This window comes from Podarcis muralis, chromosome Z (genome assembly GCF_964188315.1).
Source record: "Podarcis muralis chromosome Z, rPodMur119.hap1.1, whole genome shotgun sequence".
Classification (NCBI taxonomy): Eukaryota; Metazoa; Chordata; class Lepidosauria; order Squamata; family Lacertidae; genus Podarcis; species Podarcis muralis.
The window spans coordinates 12,069,192-12,089,355 of NC_135673.1; the positions used below are offsets into that span (position 1 = coordinate 12,069,192).

A 20,164-nucleotide genomic window follows, 5' to 3' on the forward strand; every position below is an offset into this window, starting at 1 on the left:
GAATCGGATTCAGCTCTGGGTGACCTTTTGGGTCTGCATCAGCAGGGCTCTTAGGTTCTTTAATCATTTCAGGCAAGTCCTAACCCACAGCCGTTCTCCTTAAGCAGACTCATCACTTATACATACAAGGTCCCTTTAATAGATTGGAGGTTTCCTTTCTTTCTCATAATGCGTTCTATTTCTCTTTTGCATTGAACCAAAAACAAAACATAAACCCCAGCAGTCCAATGCAGAAACAGGAAGCAGATCACAACTCCTTTGAGACTACTACAGCACACCCTTCCCCTCGCTTGCTGAGTTTATCCTTAACCATTGTTATCAGTGCTCTGTATGGCATGGAGATAGATAAAGCCCCTGAGAACTAATGGCTCCTTTTCCTTCACAGTCCATGGAACAGGAACATTAAAGTTAATGAAATAAAATAAAATAGGCTGATCTGTGAATGATTCTCTTCCTTTTAAAATAAAATAAAAAATTATATCCCTCATCAAAATCTAGAAACCTCTTCAGTTACATAGGTCCAAGCCTGAATTCTATGTTATTTCATTAAAAAAAATATCTCATGCTTTCCCCAGAAAACTTATATGGTTCTCCTCCTCTCATAGAATCATAGAACTGCGGAGTTGGGACCCCAAGGGCCATCTAGTCCAACCCTCTGCTAAGCAGGAATCACAGCTGAAGAATCACTGAGTGATGGCCACCCGTCCTCTGTTTAAAAGCATCCACTGCAGGGAAGTCCACCACCTTCCTTTTATCCTCAAAACAATCTTGTGTGGTAGGTTAATAAATTGCCCAAGATCACCCAGTGAGCTTCTACTCCAGCATCCTGTTCTCACAGTGGCCAACCAATCACGGGAAGCCTGCAAGCAGCAGCTGAACTTCTCACTTGTGATACCCAGCAAGTAGCATCCAGAGGCACAGTGGAAGGAGAACCCAGCTGTTCAAGGTATGGTGTGTATGAGGACTAATCCACTCCCAAACAGAATTGGGTTTGTGTCCAACATTACTTGTATTCAGTGTAGACCCAATTAAATTAATGGACATGACTAACATATGTCTATCTGTTTCAATGGGTTTACTCTGAGTAGGATTTCAGTTGCAAGCAACCCTTTTAATTAGCACAGTATTGGCTACTAGAATCACTGCTGTTAAAAAGAGTCTTGGGCTGGAGGAAAAACTTGTTCTGTGTGGTGATGCATGATTTCATGATATTCAAATAAAAGTTTAAAAAAACACAGGCACACAGAGAAGTCTGTGGGATAGTTTCTCCTGCGAGTTCCAAAGATTTCAGAAGACCAAGCTGTAGTAACTCGGAGCAGGGCTTTTAGTGTGGTTGCCCCTGTTCTGTGAATATCATTCCTGTCAAGATAAGCACCGCCTATCTGCACTTTCCAGAAACAATTTAAGACATTTTTGTCCCCACAGGCTTTCTCAACTGTATAAATGGGTCTCTGCAATGAGTGCCCCACTTGTCAGGGTACTAGTCTTGTTTTAAATGTATTTGTTGTATTTGGGTTTTTAAACGGTTTTTGACTGTCTTGTGCGTAAATTGTCTTGAGGTGGCGGCTTAGAGGGGGATTAATAATAATAATAATAATAATAATAATAATAATAATAATAACTGTTTCTAAATGGTAGAGAAAGAAATGGAACTAAATATGGCCAGCAATCCTAGACAACTACAGAGTTGAGCATGGGGCTTCATGGGGATCCATGGATGAAATCCCTTCCTAAAACCAGAAATTGCTTTTGATGCAGACTGTACAATGCTCCTGTTCCCTTTCACAGACCTAGTCCTTACATAAGCCATTATCACTCAATTAGGGTCGGAGCCTGTCTCTGGCAGAGTACAGCTGCCGGCTAAGGATGCACAAAGCCATCAGGAAGACTTACTTTAAATGCTGGTGCTTACAGTAAACCTTTCTGATGTGTGACTGACCACTTTGTTATTATTATTATTACTATTATTATTTGCTGAATGCTGGGAGAAGAGCAAGGAGAAAGAAGCAGCGCTTATCACTCACCAGACAGCAACCCCCAGCCCCCACCCCCACTTCATGTTATAAGGAAGCCCCTTAATTATGCCTACTGGGCAGAGGGGCCATGCCAAGGGCTGCCCAAAAGGTTGTTGATGGCCCTTCAGTGAACCTCATCACCGTGTGACAGGGTTTTGCCTGTGGCCAGGCAAGCTGTGATCAAGATGAGGGACATCTTTTGTGCCCGTTCAATTATGCCGCCCTCACTTCCCACTGACACGCTTTACATTGGAAACAGGATTTCTGCAGAATTATAGTATTAAGCCAGGCACGTGCGGGGAGGCAAAGAGATCCATTAAGCCAGGCGAGGGTTGTCTCGCCGCATTTCTCCGGCACGCACAGGGGACTTATCCATGGACGGCGCTTTCTCCCTTCGGCCTAGGTTTTATTTATTAATTGGCAACTAGCGTTTCACAGCAGAGCGAGCAAAAAGCAACGGTTACTTGCAGGAAATGTGGTGGTGGAGGAAGGAGACTGGTCCCTTTCTAAGGCTGATGGGGAAAGGTGCAAGTGGTGGCTTGTGATAAAAGATTGTTGTGATGAATGTAGGCTTGTTTTGGACATTGAAGAAGATGAATTGTGTTTGCTCGCTGTTTGGGTTGTGTTTTTCTTCTCCCTGGCTTAATGGGGGGGGGGATAGACACTTTACAAAATAACTTAGTACAAGGGTCATTGATAAGGGAAACTGACCCAAAAGCTAATTGAATCATGCAAATCATTAGTTACCTAGCACACCTCTGAGTTTATACAGCAGATCACAACAGGAATACAATTGTCTAGCTGTTCCCCTACAAGACATAAGGTGAATGATGGCAAGAGGTCTCTCTTTTTCTCTGCTTTAAAAATATATTAAAGGCTGGATTGTTTTCTTACTGAACAACAGTATGCAGGATTTATATGTTTACTAAAAGGCCACTGGCCACACGTGATCCTCTGTTAATTTGATTGCCCGAAAGGCTATTTCCTGAAGATATACCAAATAGGCTATTACCTGGCACTGACCTTTGGGTATTATTCATCAACATTTAAAAATTAGTGGTTTTACAAAGACAGAAATAAAGAGGTTTGCAAAAGAACAAAACACAACACGGTATGTCTTTTAAGAGAATTACCATTATATTTACAGAGAGAATATTTCAGAAATTAATGTCAAGTGAAGGCAGTAATGAAAAGAATGGACATCTTAAAGTCATTTTCTGAATGTGAGGTCAACACCAATTTGGGAAAAGTGACACCATCAAGCTACATTGGGTTTTATCCATCTACGTTCTGCCTAAGCAGAGTAGATCCACTGAAATTGATGGAGCCAAGTAAGTCATTTTCAATGGGTCTACTCTGAGAAGGACTAGCATTGGATACATATCAATAGTGACTAACCTCACAATTCTGCTCAAAATTTTGTCAACCACATCAGAGGTTAGATAACTTGAAAAAGCAAGAGAGACTGTAAGTACTTAAAAATAAATCAATTCTGCATGATTTGCCTCCTCTTATTCCTAAACTACATTCTGCCTTCATGGCAGAGTATGAATGGCAAAATGGGATGCGGGTGGCGCTGTAGTCTAAACCACAGAGCCTAGGGCTTGGCGATCGGAAGGTCGGCGGTTCGAATCCCCGTGACGGGGTGAGCTCCCGTTGCTCAGTCCCTGCTCCTGCCAACCTAGCAGTTTGAAAGCATGCCAGTGCAAGTAGATAAATTGGTACTGCTCCGGTGGGAAGGTAAACGGTGTTTCCATGCGCTGCTCCGGTTTGGTGAGAAGCGGCTTAGTCATGCTGGCCACATGACCCAGAAAAACTGTCTGTGGAAGCGGACAAATGCTGGCTCCCTTGGCTTGTAAAGCGAGATGAGCGCTGCAACCCCAGAGTTTTCTGTGAATGGACTTAACTGTCACGGGTCCTTTACCTTTATGAATGGCAAAACTTGTGGTCCATTTTTACATTAAAGAAAAGGTATGGGAGTTGCTCCAGTAGTGGCAAAATGTGGGAATTCCCATAGCAACGGCCTTGAATGTACAGTGGTACCTCTAGTTACGAACTTAATTCGTTCCAGAGGTCCGTTCTTAACCTGAAACTGTTCTTAACTAGAGGCACGCTTTTGCTAATGGGGCCTCTTGTTGCCGCTGTGCTGCCGGCACACGATTTCCGTTCTCGTCCTGGGGCAAAGTTCTCAACTTGAGGTAACTCTTCTAGGTTAGCGGAGTTTGTAACGTGAAGCGTTTGTAACTCGAGGTACCACTGTAGTATGGAATCAAGGGGGTGGGGGGTGCAGCGGTGAAATACATGTGAATGTGACATTGAAACATTCACATTATTACACCCTAGGACAGAACTTTCCAAACTTTTCATGTTGGTGACACACTTTTTGCAACAGAGTAATTCAGTTTTACTTGAAAATCGGAGGTTAAACTAATCTCTTTCCAGCCCCGGGAGGACACACCTACGCACTGCAGCGACACACACACAATTTGGAAAGCTCTGCCCTAGGACAATGTTTCCCAAACTTCTTTTCCCCATGAGCCAGTTGAAAATTGCTGAAGACCTCGGTGGACCACTCAGTGCTTTCTGTGCCTGTTGTAGAAATTGTAACACACTGTGCTAGGTACTGTATCATTTTAATTGTATTTTGTTGCTTCTTTTGTTTGCTTATATTGTGTTTTATTGTATTACAATTTGCATTCCACATAATTCACACTGAAACACAAGGTTAAAAATAAGAGCAACAAAACAAATTTAAAAATCATTATAATGATTTAATGTTGCCATGGCATGAACCACCTGAATGAAACTCATGGACAGCTGATGGTCTGCAGACCACAGCCTGGGAACCCCTGTCCTAAGAGCAATGTCTCTGTAACATTAAGAAACAGTGATTTGTTGTACACAGCTCAGTTTCTATTGCCTTGAGAAAAATGAAAGGATACACACATCTTTTCCTTTTAAAGAGGTGTTGCTGAACGCCAACTCCCATCAGCCCCAGCCAGCATGGCCAATGGTCAGCGGTGACAGGAGTTAGGAGTCCAGAAAAAATTAAAGGGCTCTCCACCTGCCTGTCTTCAGGAACTGTTTGGGCTCCTGCCTCACTTCTTCTATGCCAGCCCCTAACATTGCCAACTCCATCTTCCGCCGGCCAAATCAGGAAGAAAATGACATCCACATTTTCAGTCATGAAAGCAAAAAGTTTATTCATGGTTCGAAACTACATAGAACTACCACAAGGAAGACTCTTCAATTCAGGGTGTAATCCAGTTAGAAAGTAACACGAAACGGTTTAATACATTAGAATCACTGCCACAAATTATTATTTTTTTCATTGAGTCGATCAGTTTCAGAATCGCATACCATACAAAAGAGAGAAGAAAAAGAAAAAGAAAAGAAAGAGCACCCAGCCCACCCCCCTGCCCCCAATAATACAGGGTGAAATATACAGTACTGAATACTGAAACCTGTCTGCTTTACAATCCATTATTTGTTTTTTTTCTCTTTTTCTTTTGCGTGAATTAGTATAGTAACAAGATGAAGAACATTCAAAATGTTTCTCTGTATTTACAAACAGTTTTACTGTTCTGTGTCAAATGTAAAGACCCAATGTTTCCACTTCAAAGCTTTTTCTCTCTATTTTTAATTGTTTTTGAAAGTTGCCAACGCAACCTGGATTTTAAAAAATGTTGTTGTTATTATTATTTAAAAGATTACAATGTACATTACATTTAATGAAGGGAAACAAAGAGTTAATTACAAGATGCAAGGGGGGAATTGATATAGGAAAAATCATTTTAAAAAAGGAGACGAACTACAGCGTGAGTATTGTTTAGAGGTAGTAGTGAGCACTCTAAGCTAAAGAACATGTTTCTATTGGTTCGTATGAGTTCGCATGAGGTAATAAAGCTGTGTTTTGATTGGTGAAATGTATAAATACTCTTTTGCTACACTATATACAACACTCAGGAGAATGGTGCCCGTTTGGCCTCTTTGCTGCCACTGAGGAACAGTGGCAAAACCCGGGGCAGATGCGCTCAGCACCCGGCTCATACTGTACAACCCAGTGGCTTTGCTTTTTGCAAAAAAATTGAGCAGCGAGCATCTCCATCTCCTGTGGATCATCTGTGCCTGCTGATGACCAACATATGGAGAGGCTTTGCACCATAGTGGACGTTAAAGAAGGGTTAAAAAGAATCAGCATTCTAAGCTACTTTGCTAACGGTGGATCCCAAAAAAAGCTAAGAAATGATGATGGAAGCTTCAGAAGCAAACCAAATAAAACCCTAATTACACAACTGCCTTTGAAATAAGGGTGGCTGAGCAAAACATATCTCCACTCTAGAAGAGATATGAAGAAAAAGAAAGATTGGACACAATCAGCATCTGAATTTCCACTCCAGCTCTCACTGGAAGTTAGGTTTAGGTGAGGTTACCCACAGCCTGGTTCTGCTGCTTGAGGTTAATCTTAAGAACAGTTCTTACTTATTACCCTTAAGGCCAAGAGGCTAGCAACTGGTAGGCCATCCTTTGGGGGGGAGGGGAGAAAGTTGATAATAAATTATTTTTGCAAAATAGTTACAGGGTTACAAACAATGCTAAATCTTGGCCTAGTTGGATAAAGTGCTTGGTGGTTGCTGTTGTTGTTTTTATTTTCATGGTGTGAATGTGCGCATCTTTGTGATATTTTAGGTACATATACAAATGATTTAAGATACCTTAAAAAAAAACCCACACACAACACATTTATCGAGTTCTCTGGAAATGACAAGGTTTTACAGTAAAGCCAACAGTGGTTGGCTACAAAAAGCAATAACATTTCCTTGCTAGGTCTTCTTTTCCTTCTGGGATTCTGAATGCACCTACAGGAAGGCATCTCAGCTCAGGGTGAACGAAAAGTGTTGTGAGGAGATTAGTTAGAGGTATCAGAGTGCACACTGCCCGGGCCTTCTGTTGGGGAGGTCACAGAAGATGGAGTGGTTGCGTCCTGCCAGCCTCCATTTGCCTGCAGAGGGGGAGAAAACATGTAATTGAAAAGACAACATCAGGCATATTAGCACTGCCACCGGCAAGCCCTGTGTTCCATGTGGGGCAGCCTCTGAACTGATCTGGATGCTTCAACAATGGCAGGATGCCATAGTCAACAGTGCTGGACAGATTCCCTTGTATATTACTGGTTTTAGAACAGCTACACAGGTTGCCAGTTTGAGGTCCAGTTTGAAGTGCTGTTTTTATCTATACAGCTTTGGTTCTGATAATCTCAGGGAATGAAATTACAGTGGTACCTTGGGTTACAAACACTTCAGGTTACAGACTCTGCAAACCTGGAAGTAGTACCTCGGGTTAAGAACTTTACCTCAGGATGAGAAGAGAAATCGTACGGCGGCAGCAGGAGGCCCCATTAGCTAAAGTGGTACCTCAGGTTAAGAAGTTTCAGGTTAAGAATGGACCTCTGGAACGAATTAAGTTCGTAACCAGAGGTACCACTGTATCTGCTCTGAGTGGGTGGGGCAAGTACAGTATAAGTACAGTAACAAATTATTATACATTATGATATATCTCCTGCTGTATGACCCTCCCCCTAGCATTTGGGCAATTCTGAGTAGACCTTATTCCATGTTCCAATGTAGAGGGCAGGTTGGCTTCTATGAAGAGCAAGGCTTTCTTTGCAGCAGCTCCTCCAATGTTTTGGAACCCTCTCCTGACAGAAGGTTATACAAACTCCTTCATCTGTCCTTTCAGAGTTCTCAGGTAATAAGTAGTGCTTTTTAACTAGAGTAGTTCAGTAACAATCTGGAGTTAGGGGGTGTGCAATGAGGTGGTCAAGTCTGCAAATGACATGTTATTCAAGGTGTCAAAAACAAAACGAGGTCGTCCAAAAGAACATACCCAAATGATGATGAATGATGAAATGTGCTTTAATTGTTTAAGTGTAAAGTGATGCAAACAATTATGAAAAAGTGATGCCCCCCAAAAAACCTTCTGACAGTGACTGACCAAGAAAAGTATTTTGGGATTATGGTGGACAGCGCAGTTCATACGTTGACCCAGTGTGCAATGGGTGTGGAAAATATGACTTTTATGTTAGACAGTTTTAGAAAAGTGATAGAAAATAACACTGCCAGTATCATAATGCCAACAAAGAAATTCATGGTTCTATTGTGTAGTTCTGATTGGCAGGAGATTCAGGACAGACAAAAGAAAGCAGTTATTCCAGCTGAACTCTGGAATTTGCCCTTTGAAGATGTGGTGAAGGCCACAACCTAGGTGACTTTAAAGGGGGACTGGACAAATCAATCACAGATATAGCTATCATTGGCTACTAGACATGATGGCCATACAATACCTTCAAGACTAGAGGCAGAAAGCCTCTGATTACCAGCTGGCTAGGGAACAATGGCAGGAGACTGCTTTGTGCTCATGTCCTGCTTGTGAGAATGGAAGGATGGACTGGGCCAGCCCAAGATGTTATGGCATTTGAGGCAAATCACAAAATGGTGACCACCCCCACCAGGGAACAAGGGGTGAGTGAAGATCTACATAGGGAACAAGAGTGAGAGGAGACCAACAACGCCTCCTATTCAACAAGAGGCAGCTGCACCGCAGCAGCAGCAGCAGCAGCAGCAGCAGCAGCAGCAGCAGGTGCTGTATTCCTTGGAGGCTGGATCTGCTGCCCCTGTGGATCCTGTCATCTGAGGCAGTCACCTCACCTTGCCCTCACGGGTGGGCTAGCCTTGCTTCTAGCAAAGCCCTTCTTCTGTTCACATGATCCTATGCTCATGGTTTATTGAGAGTTTTTTATATGGGTTTTGGGAGGGGATTTGATTTGTCAATTAGTTGCTGGTTTTTATTGTTTTATCCTGTAAAACACTATGAAGTTTTATGAACTCACCATCCAAGGGCTCCCCCTTGCTATGCACCAACCACCTGTCCCCCATTCCCAGGGAAAAACGAGGCCAAGAGAGCTCAACACTTGACCTCAGATACTTCCATGTATGCACTAGACATTCTGGATTTCCACTTCTCAACATCAGGTCTCTTGCCAGATCCACACCTTCCCCAACATTTAAGATTTTCCAGTGGGGCATGCTTGCTACTAGGGTTGCTCATTGGGTGTTTTCTCCACCCATGGACAGTGGAGAAAAATATCACTTTGCCATGCTGGTGGGAGCAACAAGCAGAAGTGTTCCTTAGGTGAGAACAGGCCTGAGTTGGCACTGCGGAATGCGTACTGAGAAACACAGCACTGTAAGGCATATGGTCTACTATGGAAGTGACAATATAGACCACTGCTCACTGGAACACAAAGGGATTGTGTTTATTACTAACAAGGTGCCCCATTGGGTTAAGGACCTGTCTGATAGCTGTGAGCCAAATCGTCCCTGGTCTGGCTCCAGGCTGGGCAACCAAGCCTCCTACAATTACAGCCACGCTGTGCCAAGCAAAGGCTGACAAACAAGTTCTTACAGTAAAAGCTTTTGTTCAATTTCTTTTAAAAGGAGGGGCCAAATCAGAATTAGAGAAGATTTTGAATCTTACAAATGGTTATTGTTGTTTTCTGCAAAAAGGAATTTGCTTCTGAAACTAAAGATTCCTCTCACCCCCACAGCCACAATTGCTTCAGACAAACTAGGAGGCAGAATTGAGTCTTTTGTGTATGTAACTCTGGCCTGCGGAATTCAGAAGGTGTTTAGGCACATTCTCTTTAAGAAAATTCTCCCCCTTCCCTGCTCTAGGCTTGTCGTCCCCCCCCCCCGCCCCCGCTACCCCCCCCCCAGGCCCAGGTTCTGGCTCCCTGCCTATTCCAGATGTTGAGCAATGGGTGTGTGCACAGTGTCCAATTCAACAAGGCCCAGGGCTTAGCCAGTGACCCAAGGCTCTTCTAGCAATGTAACTATCTAAAAAAAAGGGGGGGGGAGAGAAGAGAGAAGGGGAGAAACTCTAACACAGTTGGATCTTAATTTCATTTTTAAAAGTCTTCCTTCTGGGCACATGTCAGAGCCATTTACAAGGCCAGTTGAGACAAGTCCCGAGTTTCCCTCCAACCGCAATAATCTTTGAGCAAAAGCCAGGAGGGCGGGAGGAGAAGCAGAAGCAAGCACCCTATTCTGATCTATTTTCCAATTACCCACAAACAGAATTCCTCCCCGCTCTCCCTTTCGGATGCTGCTTCCTGTCTTGGGCTGCTGCTGGCCCCCCAACGCATTAGACCTGCATCAGCAATAACAGTGCTCAGAAACAAATTCGCCTTCTGTCTCGGCCCATCGAGGCAATTGCTGAAATCAATGTCTGATCAGATTTCTGCTGTGGCAGACAGCTTGTCGCTACATATTTTTATGTCAGTCAAGAAGAGGGAGGCGCAGGCCTCGTGAGTTGGGGGGACGCTGAGTGGAAGTGACGGGCGCAGGCCTTACTGGCGCTTGCTGGAGCAAGGCAGGCTGACTCCGAGCGCTCCCGGCACATGATAGCCTTTGCAAGGATCTCTTCCTATGCCCAATGCACCTCCCCACCAAACAGGAAAGGTTAGAGCATGGGTGCGTTGTTGGCAATATGGCCTTCCACCAAAGCAAGTGGCAGAAGAACCATTGCTCCACTCTGTCAGTAGTACCTTACTGTGCAGAACATGGAGAAAAGAGCAGCAACACCCACAGATCACAAGCTTGCGAAGGTAAAAGGCACCCTCTGCTTACTCTTCCTGCTCTCTTTTAGTGTGCTTAAATTTTCGTTTTTATCTTCCCTCCCAACGTATGTAAATCTACTTAAGAGAAGAGAGAAAACTCTCATGCAGATACGAGTCTAAAGATATTCCATCTGAAGTAAACATCATTCCCTCTTTATCCAAATTTATAAACAACAAATGTACAATATTTTTACTCGCCTTGGCAGCTGGGGGAGAGGTTGTCAGCTAGCATTTATCCTCTCCCTCTCTCTCTCTCTCACCCCCCCCACCCCAAATAAATTAATCCTTACTCTGGTGGTTTGAGATTATGCACTGTATAATACAACAGTGCCTTATCAGACCTCATCAGTGAAGATGGAATTCATGTCTGTAAAATGCTGCAGGCAATCAGGGTTTCATATTTTATCATGTTGATAAGGATATCGCAAATTCTCTGAAGCATTTCAAAACACTTAAATGAAAAAGGGAGAAATGTGACTAAAAGGCTTTTTATATGGTTTGTTGTGGGTTATTATGAGTTATTTATAAACCCCCAAAAAGAAAGATTTGACATTTCAAATGGAAAAAGATTTGAGTATTTAATGGGACTTCTCTCCCCCCCCCCATTTGAATGTCTTCAATCACATTTTAAATCATTAATATTTACTCTTGTGGCAAGTGGAAGACTGGGGGGGGGGGGGAGAGTGAGGAGAGAAAAGGCCTCTGAATCTCTCTCAGGCTATATAGTATTTTATAGACATCACTTCCATCCCTTCATAGCCTGGCTTATTGTTTGCAGGTTCTGTTCCTGCCTCATCAACCATTCTTACACAGCACCAAGGTGTGTATTCACAGCTGTGCACTGGTGCTGAAGATGTGAGAATGTGCTTGTTTACCATATGATTGCCAAAGGATGCTTTTTATTCACAGGTAATGCTTGAATAATTCACAAAACCACCCAAAGGATGGTGAGTCATATTTATATAGCGCTTCACACATCCAGGGGTGTCCCAAAGCAATTGCAGTAATAAAACAAACACACACACACACACACACACACACACACACACACACACACACGGAAAAGATTAACGTGAAAGTGCAAATTAAAAGAAAAGTAATCTAAAGCAGTGCAAAATGTCCACACAGACCCTCCAGGCAGGATGAACACCAGTAGCCACCAAAAGCCATAGAGCAGACACTCCTTCTTCCTACGGTGGTGTGTTCCCTTGTTGTGTTCATTCTCCAGGTTGCCCTGGGAACGTGACCAAGATCTCCTTTGTGAGTTCTACACAATTGCTCCCATACCACTGCATGTATGCTTAAAGGCTTCTGACCATGTGCTTGGTTTTTGATGTAATTTACTTGTCATGCAAGTGAAGGGTCTCCCAGAAGGCCAGAGATCACTTGTATGGTGAGCAAACATGAGAGTTAGGATGAAATCATGTAGGCAAGAAGCCATTGCACATACTCAGAGTGATGTGGGACCAAATCCACAGCAGCGGCATCCATACCACTAAAGGTAAGGGTAAAAGGGAACTTCAATCTGCCTCTCAAGACTCAAAGGATATAATAATCTTGGCTTTAGAATTCTACCTCCATGAACTTGGTAGGGCTGAATGCATCTGACCAAGTCCATCCAATCCTGCCTCTGCATGGGGACATATAGTCCATTCTGTTGATTCCCATGCAGACTTTTTAGGATAATTCCATAAAATCTTTTAAAACTTTGTATGCAGAAATGCAAATTTTATGTCGCAAATCACCTGTGATCTTTGGATGAAGTGCTATATAAATGTAATCAATGATGATGATGATGATGATGATGATAAAACTGATTAAATAAATTTTAAGACGTTATATAGGCAGGTTCTACATACTAAGTGATTTGTAGGCTGTGTTTTGTTTGTTTTGCTTTTTCCCTTAGTTAAAAGGGTCAAGCTAAGAGCAGCTTTGAAGCACAGCACCCCCACCACACCAAGTAAGTGCTGCAGGCAGTGGCATGCAGTAGAATTTTCTACAGGCGAACAGTTAGGGCCAGAGGCACCAGCTTGTGAGGGTGATTGGAGAGATGTCATGACGTTGATCATGTGAGCATTGTGCCTCCCTCCCCAAGCCAGGCAGAAGGGCTCTGACAGGATGTTAAACTCTCTTGTCTTGTCTCATTCCCAAAGTTGAGTGAGCTTTGGGAAGGTGGCCGGAGGGCTACTGGACTCATTGGAGCATTGTGCTTCCTGGGCTTTGGGAAAGAGGCACCAGGGGAATATTTAGGGGACTAACCTAGTCCCCCTAGTAGTCCACTGACTGTACATCACTGGCTGCAAGGGGTGACCGCATGTTGCTACCTGTGTCCCACTATGCACAATGGCATACTCAAAGGGACCTTATGTAGTAGAAAAGATTATCTGCCCCAGCGGTACATGGGGCAGGCTCGCCCACCCCCATACAATGTTTCTTTGTATGTACAATTACATCAGAAGTGATGTGCAGCTCCTAATGTAACAACAAATGTCTCACAACAAATGAAACTGATCTGTAGAAAATGTAACTTGAAAAAAGAAGTGATGTGTGGCTGCTCCCTACCGTATTTAAAAAGGCATTTTTACCCAGCCCAGTGGAGGTGCTGCAGTTAAGAAAAAATATAAAGGAACTCATAGACCACCTTGTTAGTAGAGCCTCAAGTTACAGATTGTAACAGTGCTTTGAAAGGTTCATAGAGCTGTGGACTAAACCACAAAGCTATGCCCTACTCCCAGTATTGCTTGAAAGTTTGCGCCAAACTGTGGAGTGAAAAAGACCCTCCCCGCCTCCCCAGAGCACAGGGTTTGGGACCTGTACGTGGCTTTAGAACTCTGTTCCTGCCATGGACTTGGACAAATAATTCATTCTTCCTCAACTTTGTGTCACATACAGAAGGTCACAGTCTTGCATCCCGCAATAGTCCACAAGAACTGCAACTGCTGAGATTATCAACTTACACTTTAATGGGCTGCAACAATTCAGACTGGTGGGAAGGGCTTACATGACAGAATGCTCATTTATATCCCTCAAGTATTTGCTTTACATAGAAAACTAGAATGTCAGTGAGAAAGCTAGGCTATAGCACCTCACCCTGATTTCTAGTTTTTTATGTGCAGAGAATGTACAGAGGAACATCAACCATGCAAGCCCCTACCTGCGACCCAAAGAGGTATAGCCCAGACCCAGGTTTTCCACCTTGGTGTCAACGAAGTTAAAGACTGAACAAAGTTAAAGACTGCATGTTCTGTACTCACAGTCCAGGAAGGGGATTAGAACCCCCACCTCATCCAAAATCATGCCCTGAAAAGGTGAGGAAGTTCACCCTTTTACTCCATGAGAAATAAGAAGAAGAAAAGAAAAGAGAGAGAGATAGAGAAAGAGATTAAATGGAACGGAAACTATCTTTAGTAAGCAGCCCTTGGTTTTTTAACTGAAACATGGTATAATATGGACTTGACTGAACAGCACTTTTTATATCATACAAGATTAAAATTGTTACATAAATAATTAATAACCATGACTCAATGGTGCCACCCATAAGTCCTAGATTTAGCTTGAACCACAGTCACATCCTTTCTGTTAATGAATAACAAGGACAAATAACTTTTATGAAGAAAATTATAGCCTTCTAGGAAATGCTACAATGGATTCATTATCATCAATTTGAAGGGCAGGCTGACCCCCTTGGGTGAGAGAAGTTGATCCATGGGAATTTTTCCCAGAGTGTATTAAGCCAAACCCACTAACTTGTCCTAGTTTCCCATTTCATTATCTTATTTTGCCTGCTGTTCTACAGGTATAAGAAAGCAGGGAAGGAACTCAGATGCACAACACCCACACGGGATCTCTACTTGTGTGCCTGATTCACATTTTGACATCTTTGCCATAGACTCCACAAAGGTGGAAGGGACAGATCACATGACAGCCTTACACACTTCAGGAATGGGCACTCTCCTGGAAAACAAAGGAAATATAGGAACACAGGAAGCTGCCTTACACAGAGTTGTCCATTGGTCTGTCAAGCAGCTTTCCAGGTTTTCAGTCAGAAAAACTTCCTTAGCCCTTCCTGGAGTTGTTCTGCCACTGGGTGACGGCCTTTCCCCAATACTTAAGCTTCTAACAGAGTGACTTTTAACACCCCCACCCCTCAGAAGAGACATTGTCAGTCCATAAGAAAGTTGTTAGGGGGTATGGACCACTCCCTACTTATTGATTTGGGTGAGGTGAGGTAGGGTACATACAGTGCATGAGACCACCTTAGAGGGAAAAGTCTCATCTGGCAGCAGCAGCACTTTGTGAGTTTGTTAGTTGTGATATATGAAGGCCAGGGTGCCCTTGAAATTTTTTAACTTGCAACACCACAAACATATTTAACGCTATGGCTACAGGCTACGGGCTGTGGGCTATAGGCCTATACCTTTTACCGTCTCTTACCAAATTCATACTGAAATTTCCATCTGCTGATTTTTTACATCTTCTTAGCTAAGCACTACTCTGCACACACATTCATCCCTCTAGGTTAATTTATTTGTTACCTTTGTATCCTGGCTTTCTATCAAAATGGCACTCAAGGTGACGAAAAACAGTAATATAAAAAGTAAAAATGAAAACATGTACATGAAAGCATATGTAGAAGCAAATGCATGTTTGCAGTGGCTGAGTCAGCTAATGAAGCCTGCGGTGTGTTTGAAGAAGAACAACAAGCAGAAGGTCATCAGAAGGGTGCCTAGATGGGCCTCTCTCGGCAAGGAGCTCCATAGCTTATAAGTTATTTTATTATATACTGCCTTTCTACCACGGCTGTTAGGAGCAGACACAGAGATCCAGAGAATTGTAAAGTTGGAAGGGACCACAAGGATCATCTAGTCCAGCCCCCTGCAGTGCAGGAATCTTGTGCCCAGCATGGTACTCAAACCCTGGGATTAACAGTCTCATGCATGAACACTCGAGGTATCCCAGCCTTATAAGTTCAGGTGTTGGTTGTACATAACAAATGGCCCCTTGAAGATCTTAAAACCTTTAATGGGGGAACACTGTCTTCCAGAAAATGCAAGTAGCATAGGTTTGTAGGTCAGAGTCAGCACTTTGAATTGTGTCCCAGATACAGACTGGCAACCAGTGAAGCTCTTGGTACATGGGATACATGTTCTGTAGGTTTCTCTAATGCTTCAAACCTGTAAATAAAATGTATGACCACAGAGAAGAGCATGACAAAAGAAAAGAGGAAGTTATGAGAGCTAGAGCCAGGTTGGGGGAGGGGTGGGGGGAGGTCCTAGCAAAGTGCCCTGGAGTGACTTCTCCATCCATGCTGGTGGCCTTGGGCAGTTGTTTGCCCAACCAGCTCTGGGCTTAACTGGGGGCAGCAGCTACAGCTGGAAAACCATCTGCCATTTTAATTTTCCCACAGATAGAAGGTAGAAAATTCAAACAGCACCCAAGGTGAGCAGTGCCAGGTGTTTGGATCTCAGCAGCTGCTCATGGATGCTGGGCACTGCTGCTTTCCCTAGAAATAGCGCTTCCAACAAAGTAAACCTTTTGAAAGTAATAAACCCAATGAGTGTTCATTTGTTTCAATGAGTCTACTCTTAATAAAACATAGTTGAATGCAATCAATTTTCTGTTACCTATCTTCATCTTACACAGGGTAGCATTCTTGTTTGCATCACCAAGAGGAGGCTTGGAAAGAACTTTTTATCTCATTGGGACAAGGAGCTTCCTCTCCCAGAGAGCCCTTGTGTGCCCCACACTATGAAGCTCAAGTCCACAGCATAGGAAAATAGCATTAACAAATGCTGCAATAGTACATGTATCAGTGACTCCATTTGCCCAACACCATGCATGCTGCTCTCCAAACAACAGTTGCCAATGGTACTCACATTTAAATTATGTGGACTGTACAGCGAATTTCCTCCCAAGCCATCACTGTATCCTCCCGTCTGATTGATAACATGACGCAGTGTATCCACCTGCAAGGGCAGATGAGCAAACAAGAATAATCTCATCATTCAAAAAAAAAAAAAAAAATCTACCAGCACACTAACACTTAAAATTCAAAATTATTTCTAACATGGAAAAGAACGGGGTGGGGGTTGATGGTGATGTGAGAGAGAGAGTTTCACAGAAAGACAAGCCTATCAATCTAGGGCAAGTGGCACATGTTTGTATGATAACTGAACGCACATGCTAAAAAAACACACATAAGGAGGCACAACTTTACTCATATGGATATGTAGTGTACCATAGATTTCCTTTGGGATCCACAGTGCAAGCCCTGTGTCCCCGCCATATCCAAAACAAGTTGCAGAGTCATCCTCAAGACTAAAATTGATGCCCTTCATAGGGCAAAGGGCTTGGCTCAGGGTGAGCTGCTACTGCATGTCTTGGCACTACTCTCTCTACTGCTGATTTCTTTAAACTGGCAGCACAGTTCTGAGAATTATGGACAGTATAAGAGGGTAAAGTGCAGGGTACTGGAGCAGGGAATTTGCAACTTGCCCGTATTTACTGCTTCAGGGTGGTTTACAGAACTAGGGGGCAGGCAGAATGTTCAGTTGGGTGAGATGGCAGGAGGAAGTTGCTTTGGCACATGACAAGGTTTTTCATGAGAACAGCTGGGGGTTGCTAAGGCCCAGCAAGAGGGGGGGAACTGGTGATTTACAGGCAATAGTAGTGCCAATGAAGGGATTTGGGGAAGAGAACTGCAAAATGAACAAGGTTATTCATTTTAGACACCAAAGACTACCTCCCCTCTCCCCCAACTGGCCATTTCTTTGTGGAAAACGTATGTTGCCCCTAGGTGCCTACTGTGTGGGGACATTTGACCCTGTCTAACACCCCTTGTTTAGACACTACTGCACCAAAAACGAAAAGGAAAAAAAACCCAAATGGTGTCCTGCAATCTAGATAAATTATGTCTTTGAAGCTTATGTGCATATACTCAAATGGCACACATTTCTACTTCTGCTAGCCAAGTGAGAGGATCAGACACTATTCAGAGCACTGAAACAGTATTCCTTAAACTAACAAAGACCTGAGATTATATCAAGGGATCTCATAGCCAATTTTTTTACAGTGCCAGACTTTTGGTCATGCGCCATTGCAGAAAATACACAGACCTGGAGGTCCTAGATGAACAGGTTAATCTTGTTTGAATGAGAACTGAGAACACAATGCATTTGAACACACACACACAGCTCAGCTATATCAGTTTTTGAAATTAAAATATGTAACAAAGGGAGATTCCATAAACAAAGCAAAAAAAGAAGAAGTCACAATAAATAAAAGCTTTAATGTTGATAGCCAAACAACACACCCAACCCAACGCCATGAGCTCAAGCCAGAGCCGAACTGCATTCACAAAGCTTGAAAAGTTTCAAATTGGGGAGAGGGAGGAAGCCAGCTCTTTTCATTGGCAAGATTCAGTGCTGTGAGGAGCCAACATTGATTAATTTTTGTAATAAATAGGAAGGCCCAATTAAAAGGTGAAAATTGTGTTGGATTGTTTTTGTTTGTTTGCCTTTTCTTTTTATCCTCTTTTAAAATAAAGCCCAAACCATACCCTGCTAAAGAGGCCTTAATCGGGGGGGAGGGGCGTTTTTCTCCTACCTGTGATTGCACATTGGCTCCGACTTGGGACCCCTGGTAAGAATCCCCATTCAGACTCTGCATGTTCATGAACATGTCCCCAGAATTAGGGAGGTTAAAAGAACCTGAAGAACCTGGAAAGGAAAGAGTTAAGTAGCTGAATAAAAGAGAGTGGCAAACATCATATGTCTACCCCAAAAGACCTCCAAAAAGACAAGGGGAATAAGGAGGATGAGAGAGGAGAGGAGAGGAGAGGAGAGGAGAGGAGAGGAGAGGAGAGGAGAGGAGAGGAGAAGGAAATCCTTTGCAGAGAATGACACCCCATAAAATCAGAGGGCCACAAAGAGAGATCAACACAAATGACTCAAATGAATTTCATGAAGCAGCATATAATATACCCCAAGTATTTTTAGACCCTTTAGATTAAAAAAAAAAAACCAAATGAGGCAAGATTTATGAAAGTCATAGAGCTGTTAAAATCTAAAGTTCTTGATGGTCCTTTAAAAAGAAACACTGAAGCACTCAGATATCTTGAAGATTTTACGTTCTTTACTTAAAATAATAGTACCTTTCTTGAGCTACACCTACAGGCTCTGCCTTCTACCATATTATATATCAGATATAAACATGCTTTAGTTTCCCAATTGCTCATAATCTGAATGAGATAAAGAATTTAATTCATTATGTACTGAAGTACCAAGGGAAACAATGGGTGGAGATTTTCTGTGAAAATCTGATTCGCCGGGAGTTGTCTCCAATGGTTGTCTCTGATTGGTCAAGGATTGTCTCTCTCTGGAAAATAATGGTCATCATGACTAACTTAAGGTATACAGTCATACCTTAAGTATTTTACCGGGTTTCACCACACACACATGCAGAGAAGCGGACCTCAGGTTGTGGAAACCTCGGGATCTGACCGGACCTATGGAACGGATCCCATCTGCAACTGGAGGTACCACTGTACAAATCTCAACAGGTTTCCTAAGCCAAACCTAGCTGGATACAACTGCAAGAGTGCCCAAGACAGTTTTCCTGCATTTTTAATGGTTCATGTGAAGAAACTTCCTTGTGTAAGCAGTGCTATGTACACCTGTAAATAAGGATTTCCATCTTTCTCACTAGTTGCTTCTGCAGCACATAGTGATTTCCCTTCCCAAGTTTATTGTTTGTTCAACTGGACTACTCATGTGATCTGCTAAACACAAGTGGGTATGGTCAAACATAATGGAGCAAGCTAGTCCTTAGTAACACTCACTGTGTGACATTTCCACATGGGTACTTTTTTAGGGGAAAGTACTGCATTATGGTTGCCACACAGCTCTGAAGGTCCTTCTCCCAGGGGCTTTCTGAAACCAAACTTGTCTCAACATCTTCCAGAAGTGTTCTAAGATCTGGTTCATACATGCAGGCTTATCACTTGAGCTTAAGGCACAGACTTCCATGGACTAAGCAAGGCTTTCCCATGTGAGAATGGGCCATCCAGTATGTTACTACTACAGACGGAACTTTGGCACCACCGTCAGCACAACACTGCCTATGAATCCTCAAGTGATAGTAAGTAAAGGCAGATAAATCAAGCAACATCCCTGCATGTGTGATTTGGCTGTAGGACCTTCATTCCATGATGGGCTTTGGCAATTGGGTTCTTCATGCTGCTATGTGTTTACATGTAACGTTTCTCATTATAACAACTGTTAATACTAGGGAAGCAATGTTTAGCTGATTACACTGAATCAGTGACCCCTATGAGTCAGGGAGGAGTTTTAAAACAATTTAAAAATATAAATGGCTATAAAAACTGGAAAATGGCAAGAATCACTTTAAAAGGAGCATCTTAAAAGCACTCTCTTTTCTCTCTCACACAGAAGGGAACGTCTCTTCTAAGAGG

General features: G+C 43.0%; 1 protein-coding gene across 9 annotated transcripts in view; it reads right to left on the reverse strand.

Moving 5' to 3' along the window:
• Positions 1-5,191: 5,191 nt before the first annotated feature.
• The window catches only part of PBX3 (PBX homeobox 3), a 232,080-nt gene continuing 217,107 nt past the window's right edge, over positions 5,192-20,164 (reverse strand). For 8 of the 9 annotated variants that reach the window (XM_077922594.1, XM_077922597.1, XM_028716063.2 and 5 more), the window contains 3 exons: positions 18,298-18,410; positions 16,569-16,658; positions 5,192-7,017 (listed from right to left, as the gene is read on the reverse strand). In XM_077922594.1, coding sequence (XP_077778720.1) covers positions 6,925-7,017; positions 16,569-16,658; positions 18,298-18,410 — 296 coding nt within the window. In that variant the 3' untranslated portion in view covers positions 5,192-6,924. The remainder of the gene's footprint in view (positions 7,018-16,568; positions 16,659-18,297; positions 18,411-20,164) is intronic. The other variant, XM_077922598.1, reaches the window with a different exon arrangement.